This window comes from Perca flavescens, chromosome 8 (assembly GCF_004354835.1).
Source record: "Perca flavescens isolate YP-PL-M2 chromosome 8, PFLA_1.0, whole genome shotgun sequence".
NCBI classification, from domain to species: Eukaryota; Metazoa; Chordata; class Actinopteri; order Perciformes; family Percidae; genus Perca; species Perca flavescens.
Window position 1 is genome coordinate 9,846,960 of NC_041338.1, and position 19,694 is coordinate 9,866,653.

Below are 19,694 nucleotides of genomic sequence, written 5' to 3' on the forward strand. Positions count from 1 at the left end.
AGAGATTCAGTTAGAAGCTACAAACGTACTGAGAGCTGAACACACTAAGACTTTTAAAAGGTCTTTCTCTCCTGCACAGGTCCCGGTGTGCCAGTTTTGCTGGTGATCATGTTAACTGGTGATATTTGCATGAAATCAGTGAATATTCAACAAGGCCCTGCCTACTTTTGAAGAGCATTCTGCTCTGCCTCCGCCCCTCAAGTGCCAGAGTTTCACAAGTGAGACAAAATAAAGGATATCTGTAGGAGCCATACATTGGGTTTGATTAGTCTTATTATCTTTCCTCCTTTTTTGCGCTATTGTGTATGTGCATGCGCTTAGTGACGTCGCTGATTACTGTGGGTGTCACCGGGGTGTGTTGACTGTATTAGTGTGTGTGTGTGTGTTCACTTGTGCGGGTTTGACCAGGTGTTGGGATGATTGCTGCAGGGTGAGCACCTGGAGAAACTTTCTGTTGACCGTCACCGTTGGTATCTTCTATTACTGCACTGTCTGAGGTATCTTTGCACGGCTTATGAAATGATCAATACAAGTAAGTGCTGTTTCTTGCTAAGCCTGTGAAATGGATCAATAAAGACATTCCATCAAGTGCAATGGTTCAGCGTGACGCTGACTACGTTTGGATTAGTTTTTAAGTTTTATATGCCGCAATAATATCACTGAAAACATTACCAGTTTATGTGTAATACATGTCCGTTTAATCATTATCCACACAAATACGAGACATATTGTATTAACACAAAAAAAAAACGCTGGTATCTAGCTGGGATTCGAACCTTGGATGTCATGGACAAAAAAAGTTGACAGACTAGCTTCTACATCATCTATACCACTACACTACACACTGTTGAAATGGTTTTGTGATTTATATCTATATATTGGACTTTTAGTCTAAGTTAACACAGGTTAACATATGAGAGAAATATACGTCCATACTGGTGATATCACAATTTAACATGGTGTCATGCCCGCTCCGGGGGCAAGTTATTGTTTTACGTTCGGGTCTCCTTGTTGTAGATTCTTTCCATGTCCGGTTTTATTTTGAAGGTTTCTGTTAGTGTTCTTCTTTACTTCCTGTTGTCTTTTTTTTCCCTCCATTGTGATTACATGTCCCCGCCCTAATGTGCTGCACCTGTGTCTCATTGTCTCTCCTGTTTAAGTTCAGTCTTCCCCTTGCCCCAGTGTGAGATTGTCTGCTTCCTTTGTGTTCAGCCTTCAAGCGGTTTACTAGTGTCCTGTTTTTGAGTTTGTTGTTTCCCTGGATTTTGACCACTGCCTGTTTTTCGGATCACCCTGTTTGCCTGCTGATTTGGACACTTTTGCTTGTGAGTTTATTCAGTCTCTAATAAACTGTTTTTGGCATTTTTTGTACCTGAGTTGTGCATCTGTGGGTCCATACATCTGTGTGCTTGATACATGGGCAAATGCAAGCCTCGAAACAGTAAAGTAGGTTAATCTTTGCCTCACATACCATTACCTAACTGATGTACAACAAACTGGCATGACCACATTTAACACTTTATTCTGTTTTGGGGGTAAAAATTAAACATGTCAGTCATACACAAACGTTATAATTTATCATTGTTATTAATGTGTAGGCCTATCTCAGCACAAACTGTCAACAAGTCAACTGATAATAGTTGTTTAATTTCATTAGACCCATATTAGGAATCTGAAACAGCAAGATGCAGATATTTACTGGATCTCACATTTATTCGGTGAACAGCGAAGGAGTGAATCAGAGTACTGACCTGCTGCAACTAGCTGTTATTACAACACATATACCCAAATAATAATCAAAGACAACTGTTTTTAAATTTTACTTTTTTATTTATTTATTTAACTTTAGTGATAACGATTAGTAATCAATGCTAACATGCTATCTGTGAATTTAAAGAGTGCCGTAATTGCCGGTAAGGGTGTGTAGATATGTGTGCGAGTGAATGTGCATGTGGTTAGGAAAAGGGAAAGAGAGAAGCAAACCAAGCAGGCAAAGCAAAAAGGATGAAATTTAATTTGCCAGTGGGGAGACAATTAAATCCTTTCATCAACTCAGAACTCCATTGTGTATTGCGTTCTTTTTGACAAAAGGAGAACTCATTTAATGTATCCACTATAGCACATAACTTAACACGAATAGGTCCCAGCAGTATAAGACACAAATAACACTGTGATTAAGACACTTTAACACAGCACTAAATAGGGACTCCGTAGTCCAAACTTCACAATAATACAGTAAGACTTATAGGCTTTCAAACCTGATAGGTTGGATATTTCAGCCTACATGTTTCAAGTGTATTTTATATGTTGTATGTAGTGTACTACACAAGAAGGATAGTCTGGGGACAACATTCACTCACAGTAAACTGTTGCACTGAAATAGATAGCTTGAAGTGTGTGAGGACAAAAAGTATAAAGGAGGAGTTATTCTGATGTTCGTGGAGACACTATGGGTACATGCTCTTAGGAGGGTGTACACATGGTTATCTTCCTTTCTAGGAGAAACCTTGGCATATACATTTGGTGCATGTCAACTGTTCTCTCTTTCATGAAAGTATGTTTGTTTGTTGTGTGAATAAAGCTATATTAGTCTGAACTCATTGTACTCCGCATTTGTTCAGTCTCCATCTCCTTTCCAGACATTTCCCAGATATCAATTGGTGTCACAAACAGGATACAGATCTAATGAGAGGTGAGTAGCTGTTTCATTCAGTGTGAATGAAAGAGTTTTCTCCCTTTTTAGCTTGTCTGTGAAATAACTGTTTGATGGGAAGGAAAGGATGGAGATATGAAATTATTAATTGGGGTAAGACTAAAATGAGTGAGTAAATTCCAGAAAGTTTAAATGGTGTTTGAATTGTTGACAGCTGATGTTACCTTCATCAAATCTAGCGTTGAGGGACAGAAACGTATCTGTTGTTTTCTTGTTATTGAGACAGGGATGAAAGAAGCCCTAGTGTGTTTGTGGCCCAAATATTACCGATGTCCCATGGTGGGTGACATTGATTAGTACGTGATTTTGGTGCGGACTTCTGTGTGATTGGTGCTTCGTTTGGGAAGAGGTTCAGTACACAGAGTCGAAATGAATGTGATGAGTGATTGTGACGCATAAGGCGTAAGAGAAGATTTGACTAGTTCAAACCAGATTATTTTGGAGTGCACAGACGTTTAGGAGTTGAATTCAATGAGGGGACATAGCCAGTAAAGATTAAAAACTGACCATTACCGACTCCAATTTTGGGATCAGGTGCAGCGTACTTGTTTGTGAGTTTTTGTCTTGTTTTGTTTAAGTGTTTTGTGTATCTGCAATTTCAAAATGGATCAAAATTATAGTAAGATGTCATGCCAGACTCTAACATTACAAAGAAAACCAGAACAAGATGTGCCTTAGTTATGCTTGCTTCTGAAGCATAAGTTAAGAAGGGGAAAGATTTGAGGATAAAAGTATGTGAAACAAGGCTCAGGCCTAAAGAAAAAAAAAAGGAAAAAGAAGCCGAATGATTAACAGCTTTATAGACCAGAGAAAGATAAATGTACTTTTGAATTAGCATAATGAAGTTCCTATACTATTACTGTTTTGTTGCAACATTTTGAATCAGTGTCATAGATTACAACGTAGAAAGAGAATCAAGAAAACTAAAATGAAAATGAGTAAAGCACAAATAATGCTTCTGGAGGAGTTGTGTTTTGTGTTTATTCAGGGCCTCGATGTGTCAGAGCGGGCCGTCTCACTTCTCCAAGCTGCAGGACCAGTAAAAAGCTGAATCGGGATCACGAATCCTGGGCTCAGTATTTTATTCCATTCAGTGGGCAACATGGGCCCCCTCCATTAGACACCAGCACCAGAAACACATCTGGTGTTACAGAACGAGCTGAGAGGGAGAGGCCGCAGACTTTCAACTGCCCATGGTGGAAATGGACACCCAGATGGTTTTCGAGGTATGATCAGCAACTGACATTAAGGAAGTAATGTCACTCATGTTCGAAAAGTACTTTGGTGAAATATTCAACAGATGAACTGGAGTTGCAGTTCAGTACAGAGACTGAAAAGCAAGAATGTGACAATGCAAGAGGCCAGGGTGGAGATGACCCTGAGGTCTCTGTCCATATCAATAGACTCTGTCTAAAGGAAGATGTGCAATTCATTGAATTTTATCCTTAAGGAAGAACAGATCAACAGCCTGCAGACGGACTGAGAAACAGAGGGGGGGAGTGAGAGACTGGATTTTGGAGGTACTGCACCGACAAGTACACATTTTGGAAACATACATACTCTAAAGAAGTAATTATTTTGAAATAAGGTTATTACATAGGTAAACACATAGGTAAACACACCTATATGAAGGGTTAAGAGATGTCTCAATATTAAGCAACTTGGTAGTGAAAAATGACATTTTGTCTGTACCTGGTGATATACATTCTGTCAAATTTGTATTGAATGTTCCGGCGACATTAGTGCTACATATGTTAAAGGGACATCCATTCATCACAACCAATTGGGTATCAAAATTAGTATATTTTGTAACATACATAGAGGTTTAGAAATCTGACGTAAAGGTCACTATTCTGCATAAGCTGAAAAGTGGTGTTACTGTAACTGTTAGAAGGTAATACAACTTACACTGACTCCAGAGCGGAGCTGTGCAATTCATTGAATTTTTAATAGTGATTACAATTTTGGCTTATTGAGTAAAAGAGGTAAAATCTGAAGAGTTTAAGATAATTTTCATATTTCAAAATGTTTACAATTTCAAGTAGTTGAAATGGTTATTTGAGTTGAATAATTGCAATATCGGTCCAAATTTGAATGCATTGGGAAATTGGTATTGACTAAAATAGGCATGGGTTTATTTTAGATAGTATATTGGTGAGTGTCATGTTACTGCTAAGCATCTGTCTAGTTTATACAGTAATGTTAAACAGATGAGGTTTAAAGAGGGGGGGTGTTGGACATAAGGATGACATCACTCCACTCAATGACAAAAACGCAATGTATATTACTTCCTTTAAGAACAAATGCGACAAGGGCATTTTACATAAATAGTATTAATATTACTTGTATTGATTTCGGAGAAGTAAGAATGACAGTTGAATACGAGTCACCTACTGACGAGGTAATTGTAGGAAAGCCTCAAGTGTTAGTAGAATTAATTCCAACAACAGAGTTTTGCAACTCTGGAAATGTTTTTTTCCAAATGTTAATCATGTGCATTTCCAATCAGCTCATCGACAGAGACTCAGGTCTGCGTCTTCTTCATTGTATCCACAACAAGTGATGATGAGGGTCCATGTGACAAGTGGATTAAAAGATGTGAATAAAAAATTCAATGTAAATGGGTTAAGAACATGTAGGAAATGATGGAGGAACTATGCTATCATGACAAAGAATAATGTGATCGCCCCAAAGATTTGGCTGGCAGTATTTTAATGAGGGGATCGCAGAGGAATTTTGTCCTGGTTAAGAAACAGCCACCAGGTTTTCGCCTCTGCCATGATTAAGCATTGTTATTTTATATACTCTGTAACTAATATATTCTTATATAATCATCATTTAATGTGTATTCCATATGCTAAGAGTGTTTCCTATCACAGCATATTGCATGTTAGACTGTATCTCAACCATGATTTAAAAAAGGGAGGATTGATAGGTTGGATATTTCAGCCTACATGTTTCAAGTGTATTTTATATGTTGTATGTAGTTTACTACACAAGAAGGCTAGTCTGGGGACAACCTTCACCCACAGGAATGTGTAGAATCTATTATGAGTTTGGGTACAACTTACACACAGAGGAATTGGAGCCAGGAATGTGAGAATCTATTAGGAGCACGTGCCATAAAAGGTGTAGTTTAAGAGTAAACTGTTCCAACTGAAATAGATGTCTCATGCTGTGTAAGCACAAAAAGTGTTTAAAAGGTATTCACTATGATGTACATGTGGTTCACCTTTGGGCAGACATGTCTGTATGCTCATGGTTGTGCCAGTGTCATGAAAGTTTGTTCACTGTTTGAATAAAGCTGCACTTGATTTGTAATCACCGGACTGGTCGTCATCTTTGAGGTCTCCCAACATCATTTCTGAATCATCACCCGATATCAAAACCAAACACGGTTTGCACTCTTCTTGCCACTGGGTTCAGCGCACATCTATAGCTCGCTGCACCCACTGCCCACACTATTAGCATTATCACGCTCAATGGGTTGGAACTAGAAAATGTGGCGGTTTACAAATACCTAGGTGTCTGGTTCCTTGCAGCAACACATAAATCACCTTCAATCTGAAGTTAAGTCTAGGATCGGTTTCCTATAACGCAACAGGGCCTCTTTCACTCATGCTGCCAAACTTGCCTTGGTGAAAATGACAATTTTACCAATACTCAATTTTAGTGATGTCATTTACAGAACTGCCTCAAACTCTCTCCTGAAAATACTGGATGTTGTCTACCATAGTGTCATTCATTTTGGGACCAGAGCCCCCTATAACACCTGCAACTGCAACCGCTATGCATTAGTTGGCTGGCCCTCGTTACACACTCGTCTCTTAACTCACTGGTACTCATTTACAAATCCCTGCTAGGCAAAGCCCCGCTGTATCTACGCTCACTGGTCACTATAGCTTTACCCACCCGTAACCTGCGCTCAAACAGTTACATCTCCTTGGTCACCCCAAAAGCCCACCCCTCCTTTGGCCGCCACTCCTTCCAGTTTTCACTGCAAATGACTGGAATGCACTTAAAAAAAAACTGAAACCCAAAACCCTTATCTCACTAACTGCCTTCAAAGTACGTCTGTCTGAGCTCCTGTCTGATCACTGTCTCCATCATTCATGCTCTGTTTTCGCATATCCGTAGTCTTACTTACACCTCACTTTGCACCAGCTTTGTAATGCTATTTACATATTAATTAATCAGTTATTAATTAATCTGCACTTTATGTATCCTATTGTATTCTGTATTCCTGTATTGTATTGAATGTGAAACTGTATGTTGTCCTGCACGCTTATGCTTTTCTTGGCCAGGTCGCCGTTGCAAACGGCCTACCTGGTTAAATAAAGGATAAATAAATTGAGCAGAGCAGCAGTACAAGCTTGCGGCCGGCGTACTGCTGCGCCTGTGCTTTGCTCAACAAAGTGAAATGAAGTAGTGGCGCGGCACAAGTTATTGGAAACAATGGGTTTTAGAGGGCAGGAGTGCCGTTGCCATTGTCTGAAAGGCCCTTTACACAGCAATATTACAGAGATAACACATTAAGTATGTGCTAAAATGAAAAACTCATGTAAACAGGAAGTAGGTAAGTGTTCGTCTGCTCACCCAGAATTTGATCAGGTAGAAAGCGTTTTGTGGGCCCTTGCCAAACAACTCCTTGAGGCCGCCCTTCTTCTCCGGGAACTTGTCGTAGATTTGCCTGATGTCCACACACTCCAGCAGGGGGTCGCTGTAGTTCGGGCTGCTCTGGCTGATGTTCACAAACAGGTGCTTGTTATACTGAGGGGAGGGAAAACTTTGAATGAGGCAAGGATGGAGAAAGAGAAAGTGTACAAACATGAGCTGATCTCACCCTGGGTAAAACAACAGCAAAAGAAAAATTGACAGAAGCAACACAGCGTAGGTGGATAAACAGATCAGAGGGGAATTCCTTAATTCATTCAGTATGTTGTGTTTGGGGTTTTGCCCACTACTGCAAATAAATTTTTTCCTTGAGAGACAATAAAGGGCTGTACTGATGTCTTATTAACAGAATCAAACAGGGCAAGAACTAAGTAGTCAAGAAACCACACAGGTTGTAGCAACATCACGGTGTCCCCACATCTCAGAAATGAAAGGTATCCCATGAAGGTGTTGACCCCTACTGGCACTATGGAGCACTGTGACTGTGAAAAAAAAATAGTCACTACGTTATTTGGAAGCGTGCTGCTCTTGGAACATCAGCAGCAGGAACCAAAGTTTTACTCCTGGCTGAGAGAAAGAGCTTCCAGCCGGGTGAAGAACTCCACTGCGCTCTGCCTTACACTGTGACAGTCATGGATGTAAAATATGACCGGTGACAGAAACCGTCTCTGGTGACAGCAGGCTCTCTGATTTATGATTTGCCTTACAGGCTAATGCTAGACTTGGCGAATTGTGTGAAATGGTGTGTTCAAAGAGGTCACATTTCAGCATGATTCCAGAAATAATCTAGATGTTGCAATGTTAGTTTACCTTGAGTTGGTTATCGAGGCTACACGGTAACGTGAAATTTGACAGCCAACTAACCTATACTTCATTATTTATATTTATATTATTAGCCTACTAAAATAGGCATTTTAGATAAGGCCTATTACTTACTAGCTAAAGTAATTTGATTATGACCTGTTGAACATTGAAGTAATTTAAGTTGTATTGTTTGTATGTACTTTTTGTGTGTGTTTTTTTAAATAGATGAAAATGAACAACTTAACTGCTTCAAGACATGACGTATTTGCTCTTGCTGCAGGGGGTAAAAATGATTATAGTGTTGATCCATGTCACAGACAGAGAGAGAGAGAGAGAGAAGCCTATAGTAGAATTTTAGAATATTATTGTTATTATAATACTGGTCAAAATTCTGACCGATCACTAAATTAGTAAAATTTTAAAAAACTGCTCACAGCACAGTGTTCCCGCCAGATGACTGACAACTTGTTCGGCTCATTATAACGGGTGGAATTAGCAAGCTAACTTTGTTAGCTAACTAACATTAACGTTAGCCAGGGGCCGCAGCGGGGGCTGCTCGGTCCCTCCACTTTTGTGCCGAGACACAGCGTTGACAGCCCCGGACATGGACAGTCGGTTTAGCCATCTCCCAAATGTTTTGTTGTATGGTGTCATAGCAATGACTACGACTCACAGCCATTGATGTATTAAGAGAACACAGCGCGCGTATGTCCGGTTCAAAAACCACTTCAGTGGAGTGGGGAGGGCAGTTGACGCTTAAACCGATAATAGCCCGGTTAAGGTATACATTGGAGTAATATACCAGTTACTGGAGGAGTTCTCTACCTGCCACCCTATCTGACTGTAGTGGGAATCCGGCCAAATTTTGGAAGGTAGAGAAAACCCTGAAGAGCAGTACTGTCTTTGCATTTTCTAAAGCAAATATCATTGGACACAGAGCCCATTACTGATAAAAAACACAATTGTTGATGATTTTAATCTCTACTTTATTGAGGCTGGCTCTCTTTTTGAAAGAACCACTACTACTGCTAACCATTGTGCAAATACTATATAGATGGAGCGAGTGACAATCAAGCATTTATGCAAGACAACTTAGATGTTAATGTGCATGGTTTTTCAATGACTCCTTTCACTGTGAATGAGGTCCTTGATGCTTTGTTGATCCTTGATACTAAGCAGGCAACAGGGGCTGATAGGGTGGACCCAGGTCTGTTGGTTATTGCTGCTCCATTGATCTCTGAAGTGTTGAACATATTTTTAATTTAACAATAACAACGGGGATTATCCCAAAGGTATGGAAAACCGCCTGTGTGCTGCTTTTACATAAGGGTGGAGACACTAGTTATCTTGATAACTATCGGCAACCTACCACTATCCAGTGGTATATGAAAGCACGCAACTGTATATAGAAAGTTGTGTGCTTTCATATATGAAAATTGCATCCTGAATATCAATCTGGATTCAGACCTGACCACAATACTATTACAGCTACTACATTACTTGTTAACAATATTGTCAAAGCACTGGATGAAAAATCATGTTGTGGGGCTCTGTTTATTGACCTATCGAAAGCTTTTGATACGGTTGATCATGCTATTTTGTTGAGGAAATTATTATCATTGGGTCTGGCTAGGGACACTTGCATGTGGTTTAAAAATAATCTGAGTGACAGAACCCAGGCAATTGTGACGGATGGTATAAAGTCGAATTTCCTAGCAGTTCAAAAGGGAGTTCCTTAAGGTTCAATTTTGGGTCCGTTGTTCACTCTCTATTCATTTGTAACACTGAAGAAATGTGAAGATAATTTTTATGCTGATGATTTAAGAGAGGGCTGTTGTTCACCAAGATGGCGCCAGTGTATGTGGCCGGCTGTCTGGTGCAGGGCAAACTGTTTGTGATTTTACTGTTTATGTCATGTTTGTATGCAATGTATTGACTCTCTACTGGTTTCCGTTATGTGCGCACTGTTTCTGTGTATATTAATATACTTCTCAAACTATCCTGGTTTCCTAGTCTCTTTATTGACGTTCATTTCTCCGGCTCTTAACAATCTACACTACTGGTCGAAAGTTTTAGAACACCCCAATTTTTCCAGGTTTTTATTGAAATTCACGCAGTTCAATGTCTTATTGTACTCTGAAATGAAAAAATAGAACAAATGAACAATTGAAGTTAAAAAATCATGGAATCAATTTATAAACAAAAATGTATTCTAAATTTTTTACTCATCAAAGTATCCCCCTTTGGCAGATCTAACAGCTGAACTCTAACTCACTTGTGGCATTTTTTCTACAATGGAAATCAAATATTCTTCAGAAAGTTCTTCCCAACTCTGTTGCAGAAGTTCCTATAAATGTGTGGTAGGTTGCTTTGCTTTCACTTTTCTGTACAGTTCATCCAAAACCAGCTCAATGGGGTTTAAGTCTGGGGACTGTGCTGGCCACTCCATGTTTTTAGGCTTACCATCTTGTTCTTTTTTCCTACGGTAGTTCTGGCATAGCTTGGACTTATGTTTTGGGTCATTATCTTGCATCCACTGCATGGCGCTACAAAATGCTGTGGTAGCCGTTTTGGTTCAGGGTGCCTTTCACTCCGTACAAATCACCAACCCTGGATCCAGCTAAACAGCCCCAGACCATCATGCTTCCTCCTCCATGTTTGACAGTTGATGTCACACACTGAGGAACCATCCTTTCGCCTACTCGACGGCGAACAAAAATCCTGAGTGATGAACCGAAGATTTAAAATTTTGATTCATCAGTCCATAGCACCTTCTTCCAGTTTCAGTAGTCCATTGACGATGTTTCTTGGCCCAGGCAAGCCTCTTTTTCTTATTCTGACGTCTTAGCAATGGCTTTCTTGCTGCAACTCGACCTATCAAACCTGCAGCTCGAAGTCTTCTCTTTACAGTTGAAACTGAGACTTGACCACTATTAAGCTGTGCTCGAAGCTGTTGTCCTGTGAGCCGCCTATCACGCAAGCTGTTGACTCTCAGAAACTTGTCTTCTGATTCTGTTGTGGCTTTGGGTCTGCCAGACCTCTTCCTGTCAGAGTTTCCCCCAGTTTCTAAGTGCCTTTTGATGGTGAAGAATACTGTACTCACTGACACCTTGACTTTCTACGCAATTTCTCTGTAGGAAAGACCAACATTCTTGTGTTATAATGGTCTGTCTCTCTTCCATTGTTAATTGCCTTTTTCCCGCCATTTTTATAGCAACACACTACTTTCTGCAGTACAATACTGTTCAAATAATGCTCACGAGGGTATGGTACCACAGTGTGTTCCAACAATACTTTTATACAAACAGAGGGGGTTGTAAGTAATCCAGAGAAGTTGGAACACCTGTGGGAATTGGTAGTACCAACTTTCAAAGCTTGATCAACCTCCATTGCTGCAGAACAGCTTTACATTGTTTACCCATTTCTTGTTCCCTGAAAAAGGCTTTTTTGTAAAATACTGAAACGTACATTATTTTTCAGTTTTGGGTAACCTTACTTTTTTTAACCTCAGGCAGTTCACCACTTACCTTTGTACCATTTCAAGCTATTCATTGGACTTGAACTGCTAAAATAATAAAAAACAAAATAAATTGGGGTGTTCTAAAACTTTTGACCGGTAGTGTAGTTTTCTTCTGGTTCTGGTCCAAATTCACACTGATATTAACTACATAACACTATTACGAGCTATTTCATAAATGTACATTCTTACTACATCGTAACAAGGGTTACAAATACTTTTTTACTTGTCTCTTTTTTACTAGTCTTTGCAACTCATTTATAAATGCTTTGTAAAGCATAGCAAGTCCTCACTTCAGATGGGCTCATGCCATGTAGTCAACTAATCAGTAGTAACTCATGAGTTAATCATGAATTGATGTGTTGGTAAGTGCTTGTTAAAGATGCATTAACACACTAACTATCTGTAGGCATATTTCTGAAGGCATGTCCAAATAGAACAATACATGTGTGTGTCCAGGTTCTGTTAGCCTTTGCAACTCATTGATAAATACTTTGTAAAGCATAGAAAGTGCTCACTTTAGATGGGCTCAAAAAATATACTTAACTAACCAGCAGTAATTGCTGAATTAGTCAAGGATTACATTATTGGTAAGTATTTGTAACAGATGTATTAACACGCCAGCTATTAGTTTAGGCCTATTTCTAAATCATAACATTTAAGGCATGAACAAATGTAGGTCTAGATAGTCTGTTAATCAATAACTTCCTAGTTTTAACCAACCTTATACATTCCTGAGTACCTAGTTAATAATGGTAAAATTACTTAATTTACAAATGGTTAATGCATCATTCATGAATTATTAAAAACATCAACTCATAAATGTTTTACATGGGTTTACTTACTATGGACAAACCATTTACTAACTGTATTTACAAATGCTTTATTGATTAGAATGAATGTAGGAACTATGCTTTACAAATAATGAACAAATAAATTACTAATAGTTTTGTAAATAGTTTATAAAGGGAAAATTATTCAATTTACAAATGGTTTTCGCAATGCTTATTAACTGTCAAACTTCTATTTATAAACATCATTTTCGGGAGCCTTATTTACTATGAACAAACCATTTGAGTGTGTATACAAATGCTTTATGAGAATTAACATAGGAGCAATGCTTTACAAATGATGGTCAAAGCATTTAGTAATAGTTTGCAACTGGTTTATACATGTTTTCATTTATAAATGGTTGTTTCATTATCTATTAAGTATAAATCATGTACTTACAAATGTATATTTTTTTAGATAGGCTTATTTACTATGAACAAACCATTTATAACTGTGTGAACAAATGCTTTACTGATGATGAATTATGTATGAACAATAAATTAATAATGATGAACAAACCATTAACTAATAGGTAACTAATACTTAATAAATTATGAATTATGTGTAGTTATTATAAAGTGCTACCATTTTTTTAATGATCTTTTAATCTCAACAGACTGGAGATTCTGCAATCCTTATGCTTTTAGATCTCACAGCAGCACTGTTGGATTGTTTTTATGACATTAAAGCCTGGATGGCTTTAAACTTTGTACATTTTAATGAAAGTAAAACCGAGGTCATGATATTTAGACCCAGCAGTTCTCTTGGCGCCTCCCAATTGGACCTGGGTCCCCTGACACCCTATGTCAAGTCTATGGTAACTAACCTCGGTGTTAAGATGGATAGTGATTTTCAACTAGAGAAGCAGATACATTCTGTTGTAAAAGCTAGTTTCTTTCTTGACTTCTGGTGACGCCATGCGAGGAGCAGCAGCTTGATTCTCCTGCTGCGGCAAGAACCCCCTTAACCGGCCAAATTAAAACTATTTAGGACGAAAGTTACAATGTCCAACCTAAGGAAAGAGGCAGAAAAGAAAAGCAAAACGACCAAAAAATAAGATAAATGAGACCAAATGGAAGTTTCTTCCCACTCAGGTAAAACAAACTCTGAAGAAAACATGGCGGCATGCTAACGGAGCTTCGCAACCTACAGAGCATTCGGAAGCCTCGCAAGACATGAAGGCTACCCTAGCCAGGGTTGAGTCAACTCTCGATAATGTGCTGCAGCGTACGACAAAACTGGAACACCAAGTAACAGCACTTGAACAGAGACAACAAACCCACTATTAATCACACTATATCAATGCAATGTAACTACTGCAGCAAAATACAATACAATAATAATACAATAATGTAGCTAAATACAAACGTGAGCAAGGGCTTCCAACAATCTGCATTATAAATCAACAGCCACGTGCAAACTAGCTAACAGGTGAATAATTCAAACATCGAAATTACCAGCTAACTTACTTAAATTTGCAAGAACTATAGACCAATACAACAGCAGGCTTAAATGAACTGACAACATAAGTTATGGGACTTACAGTTCTCAAAGACACACACACGCGAGCTCAACTGATTATCCTCTGGACGCACACAGTCTCTTTTTTCTTTCTCCCACTTTTTTCTCCATGTGGCGCGCCCGCTCGCGGTGTAAGGCGCGTGTCCGCGCTACCCTCCGACATGCACCCACAGCTCGGCTGAGGAGCTCCGTGTCCGGATATACCCCTTGAAGAATGGAACCGTCGGGCCGCCCCATCAACAGGACTCTTGGGGTCACAGGGTCCAGATCTGCAATATTGGATGACACATAACCCAAGGGTTTTGAATTTAAAATGCCTTCCACTTCTATGAGCACCATTCTGAGCACCTCTTCAGCCTGTGCCTGAGCACCCACGGTGGTGTAGAGTGCCTGTTTGACTGAGCGGATCTCCCTCTCTCAGATGCCTCCAAAATGTGGTGCTGCGGGTGGGTTGAAGTTAAAGGCGATCTTCTCCTTGGCAAGGCTCTGCATTAGTTCAGGGGACAGTGCTGCAAAGGCCTCTCACAGCTCCTTCTCTCTCCCCCTGAAATTCATCCCATGATCTGAGAAAAACTCAGCTGGAGTCCCTCTGTGGGCAATGAACCTCCTCAGGGCCATCAGAAAGGAGTCTTCATCAATGTTGGTGATCTAAGTGCACAGCCCGGGTGGTGAGGCACTTAAAGATTAGACTCTCGAGACGCCGCCCCACCTTGACCTGGAATAGCCCAAAAAAGTCCATGCCAGTGGAGTGGAAGGCTTGCTTAAATAGGTGCAGGCGGGCTGCCGGTAGGTCAGCCATCTTGGTAATCACTGGTCTAGACTTCCATCGATGACACTCATCGCAGGTGTGCTGGTGACGATGGATAGCCTCACGCCCTCTGAGGATCCAAAATGTGCGCCTTATTTCTGTAAACACCCTCTCCGGGCCAGGGTGACGCAGTTGACTGTCATAATCTTTTATCAGAAGATTGACTGCAGGGTGACTAGGATCTAGAATGATGGGATGCAAGGTGGCATGCTCCAGGTCTTCAGATCGCCATAGTCTGCCACCTGCTCGGATAACGTCTTGTGACTCGTCAAACTCTGGGGACAAGCTAAGTAGGCGACTACTAGATGGGACGGGCTTACCAGCTCTCAAGAGATGCAGCTCTTCTGGGAAGCTATCCCTTTGGGCTCTTTGGAAGATGAGGATCTCTGCTTTCTGGTAGTCTGTGGCAGACAACTGTGCTGGTCCGCCGCCCCGTGAAGCTCCTGCGCTCCCTCCAGGTGTTACACTTGTCCGCATCTGGAACTTGAGGCTCTACTGTGACTGCGACTCCGCAGAAGGTCAACTTACGGAGTTCTGATACCTCTTCCTCAGCTGAAGCGGTCGGTTTCACAGGCCAGGTGTCTGGGGCTTGGAGCAGGAATGGTGGGCCTTGACTCCACCTATTTGGTTCTGCAAGATCTCTCAACGTCTTTCCTCTTGTGATGTCATCTGCAGGATTCCTTGCTGAATCCACGTATTGCCATGCACGGAGGTCAGTGAGCTCTTGGATCTCAGCCACCCTTGTGCCGACAAAGACTTTAAAGCGGCAGGACCCCGACTGGAGCTACATCAACACAGTTGTGGAATCAGTCCACAGGGTGATCTGACTGATCTTCAATGTGAGCTCCCTTTGTAACACTGTGGCGATCTGGGCTCCTACCACAGCTGCACACAACTCCAGTCTTGGCATAGACAGGAGACGTTTGGGTGCTACTCTGGATCTTGCCAAGAGGAATGCTGGGTAGGTCTTGCCCTGTCCTCTGTTCATATGTAGGCTACAGCCCCAAGACGCAATAATATCAGCCAACTGTGAAGACATCGAGTCCAGGGCAAGACAATATAAATGAGTTGATGCGCACTTCATTTGAGCTACCTGCGGAGCTGGATCTGTGCGTGGAGAGAGCACATCGCAGGAGTGACATACCAGGGACGGAAGGTTTATTTTAATCAGGACTACATATCGGATGTACAGAAGAAACACAAGCAGATATGGGAGGTAATAAAACAACTGAAAAAGAAAAATGTGAAAGCTCAGTCACCATTCCCCACCCAGCTTGAGCGTGAAGATTTATATTTATATTTCGGCTCCCATGTTAACAGGTTAGAGCTTACACACTCCCTGACACGCGCGTCTCAGGCGCAACTCGAGCCGCGCCGAAAACGCGCGCCTGCTAACCGACGCCTACTTTTCATGCGACACGCAAGTGTGTTGGAAGCATTTCCAGGCAAAATAGAATAGGAAAAGATGTTTATATGTCGTTAAGACACGAATACATATTAATAAATGACATGTTGATGTTTGAAAGTCTCTAGGTTTTGATATAAATGCAGACATAAATGTAATTTAAAAAAGAAAATCGATTTTCTAATATTGCACCTGTCAATAGGCTACAGAATGAAATATTCTGTACCCTATTTTGCCGTCAATACTGTCGAGGTTGTCTTTGCTGTAATCAAATCAGTATATATTTATGTTTAACATGGCATTTCATTTTATCAATGGGAAACATACATGTGTCCAGACAAGGCTAGCAGTAGCAGCACTGCGTCAGACACGTTTCTGGTGTGTAAAGACCACGCAAATCCATGCAGCTGAAACGCAACAGAAACACCACGCCCACGCCACGCAGCCAGTGTGTAACCGGCTTTAAAGGGTTGGGAATTCATGTTAAGGTGGATGATAGGGAGAATTTCCAGAGACAACTGCTGCGCAACATTTGGGCCATGGCTTTGGTACCTAACAGAGCAGGACTGTCAACTATGACGAACGCGGATTTGCAGACTACAAAAGTCTGCAAATCCGTGTTCGTCATAGTTGACAGTGAAAACTAAAGAGCAAACAACTTTGAGATATAAGTAGATTGATAAGAAACAGTTAAATAAGAGGCACTGGTCATCTTTGAACCAGGCTCATATCTGCTCATGGACATTGTAATAAAAAGCTAAATTTGGCTGGTCTATACAAATATGTAATATGTATATATTTATTTTATTATTATTTTTTAAGGGGACAGAATAGGGGGTTCACCGTTGGGGGAAGAGGGCTGAGATAATTCAATTTCATTTTATTTTGCTATAGCATACAGGCAACTCTTACTACAGCAACACTGCTGTTAGATAGTTGCGGCAGCACTGTGTGTATCTCCCCAGAGAGGTTATAGTTATAGTCTTTATAGAAACTGATTAGTTAGATGTTCGTTCAGTGTTCGTATACATACATGAATAATTTGATCATGGCCACTTATAATGTCCGTGGACTGAATCATCCTATTCAAAGGAAAAAAATATACAATCACCTAAAGAAATTAGGATGCTCCATTGATTTACTACAGGAAACACACCTATCAGAAGGAGAAAACTAAAAGGGAATGGGTAAATCAAGTATATAGCTCTCCATTTGGTAGTGTAGGGTGTAGGAATCTTAATCAATAAGACACTGGCTTTTTCTTTAGATAAAGTAATCCAGGACAAACTTGGGAGGTTTGTTATGGTAGTAGGCACAATAGGGGAGGTAGAGGTGACTATTTCAAACTTGTATAGCCTGAATGACTCTGATCATAATTTCTTTAGAGAAATTGCAAATATCATTGCAGATAATGCCAAGGGAATGATAGTAATTGGGGGAGGTTTCAATGCCGTACAAGATGGCAAATTAGACAGAACACCAGCGGGGGGAGGACCCCAAACTAAGAAAACCAAAATACTTAATATCATTTCAGAACTAGGACTTGTTGACCCTTGGAGAACTAAACACCCCAAAGGGAGGGACTTCAGTTTTTTCTCCAGTGCAAGGCATGAAATTAACACCCGCCCACCCGCCAAATGCGGGTGAATTTTGCAATTGGCGGGTAACACGGTCAATCTACCTGCCACTTTGGCAGGTAGCCAATGAGAATTGAGTGATTCAGATGCGGAACTATCGGTAAGCAGGGTACGTGGTTGCTTACGGGCCTGGTCCAATCAGGGGCCCGCATCACTGGAAGAAATTGATTGACAGCCGGGGCTCCCTATCGCGCAGCCACTGACCAAGCGGGAGGGACAAATTCAAATTAATTTCCTTGTTTAGGTTATGAAGACCAGACGTATGTGTGACTTGAACATCTCACATTTACTAACAAAACGTACAGCGAAAGACCGTGCAACACTTTTCAGACCGTCCTGCCAACATGTATACATTGTAACATCAATGTACGCTGTAACGATTTTTCACTCTTAAGTCTCTGAAAGTTGCTGCCGTTTCATCTTATCAGCTGTCTGCAGCGGCCTGTTGCTCCGTTTCCCCCGCGACTGACGCACGCACGCACGCACGCACGCACGCACACACACACACACACACACACACACACACACACACACACACACACACACACACACACACACACACACACACACACACACACACACACAGGATGCAGGAAAAAACACAGATGAGACCTACAGGATGACCTAAATTGAAGACAGCTACTTTATTGTAAGTGCAATGATAAGTTAAAGTCCAATATGAAACCGTATGAATGTGAGTCCCAGCCCAGGTTAGGAAATTAACTAACAATGTAAAGATCAACAAGCCACTGACAGATATGTTCATATTGGATTAATTCAATAAATTATTATTTTGTGTCTTAAATCCACCAGCCGTTTTAATATTATACCAACATCATCATCCTGAGCCTTTTTGGTAAGGTTCCTAGAAAATATCAGCCCAGAGTAATTAATTAATAGTACTAATTATTATTCTCCCCAAAACAAGTTTCCTTTTTATTTTAATTTTTTTTATTTTTAAGAACTATACAAAAAAAGTTGCAACTTTTTTGCAACAACTCATGTGTTATGGTCGACATTCACCAGTGTTTTTTTGTTGTGGTGCGCGTAGGCTACTTCTGATTTAGTCACTCCTCTCATCTTTTATATGCAGTGGCGTAACGAGCCAACACCAGACCCCTATGCAGTATTATCAAGGCTGGCCTCCCTACTACAGCATGTGATGACGCCGCAATGTCTACGAGTAGGCTACCATGAATAGGACAGGATAGGATCATAGAGACACAGCAAGTCCTGTTTTTCACCTTTTATGAGGGTTTCAGAAGATGAGGCATTGCAAATGATATCGGATATTACCGAGACAGAAATACGGTAGGCCATAAAACAACTAAAAAACAAAAAATCTCCAGGGATAGATGGACTCCCTGGAGAATTTTATAAATGCTTTATAGACGACCTAGTACAAATATTAACTAAAGTTTTTAACTATGCCCTATCCAAAAACGACCCACCAACTACATGGTCAGAGGCCATCATATCGGTGATCCACAAAGAAGGTAAAGACCCGACATTCTGCGAAGGATATAGACCTATCAGCCTGCTAGGTAACGACCAAAAGTTATTGACCAATATCCTGGCAAAAAGGATGCAAAAATTATATCTGAACTGATTAACCCAGATCAGACAGGGTTTATCCCAGGCAGACAAGGAGCTAATAATATAAGGAGAACTCTAAATGTCATAACATGTGCCAAGAAAAGTATGCAAAACTGTTAATCAATTTTGATGCACAGAAAGCATTTGACACAGTGAATTAAAGTATAAAACACTGGCTTCTATGGGAT

General features: G+C 40.5%; 1 protein-coding gene across 1 annotated transcript in view; it reads right to left on the reverse strand.

The window, feature by feature from the left end:
• LOC114559983 (transcriptional enhancer factor TEF-1) overlaps window positions 1–19,694 on the reverse strand; it is a 114,119-nt gene that overhangs the window by 23,237 nt on the left and 71,188 nt on the right. Inside the window, exon 9 of the mRNA XM_028585073.1 lies at window positions 7,310–7,483. Within this exon, the coding sequence (XP_028440874.1) occupies window positions 7,310–7,483 (174 nt within the window). The remainder of the gene's footprint in view (window positions 1–7,309; window positions 7,484–19,694) is intronic.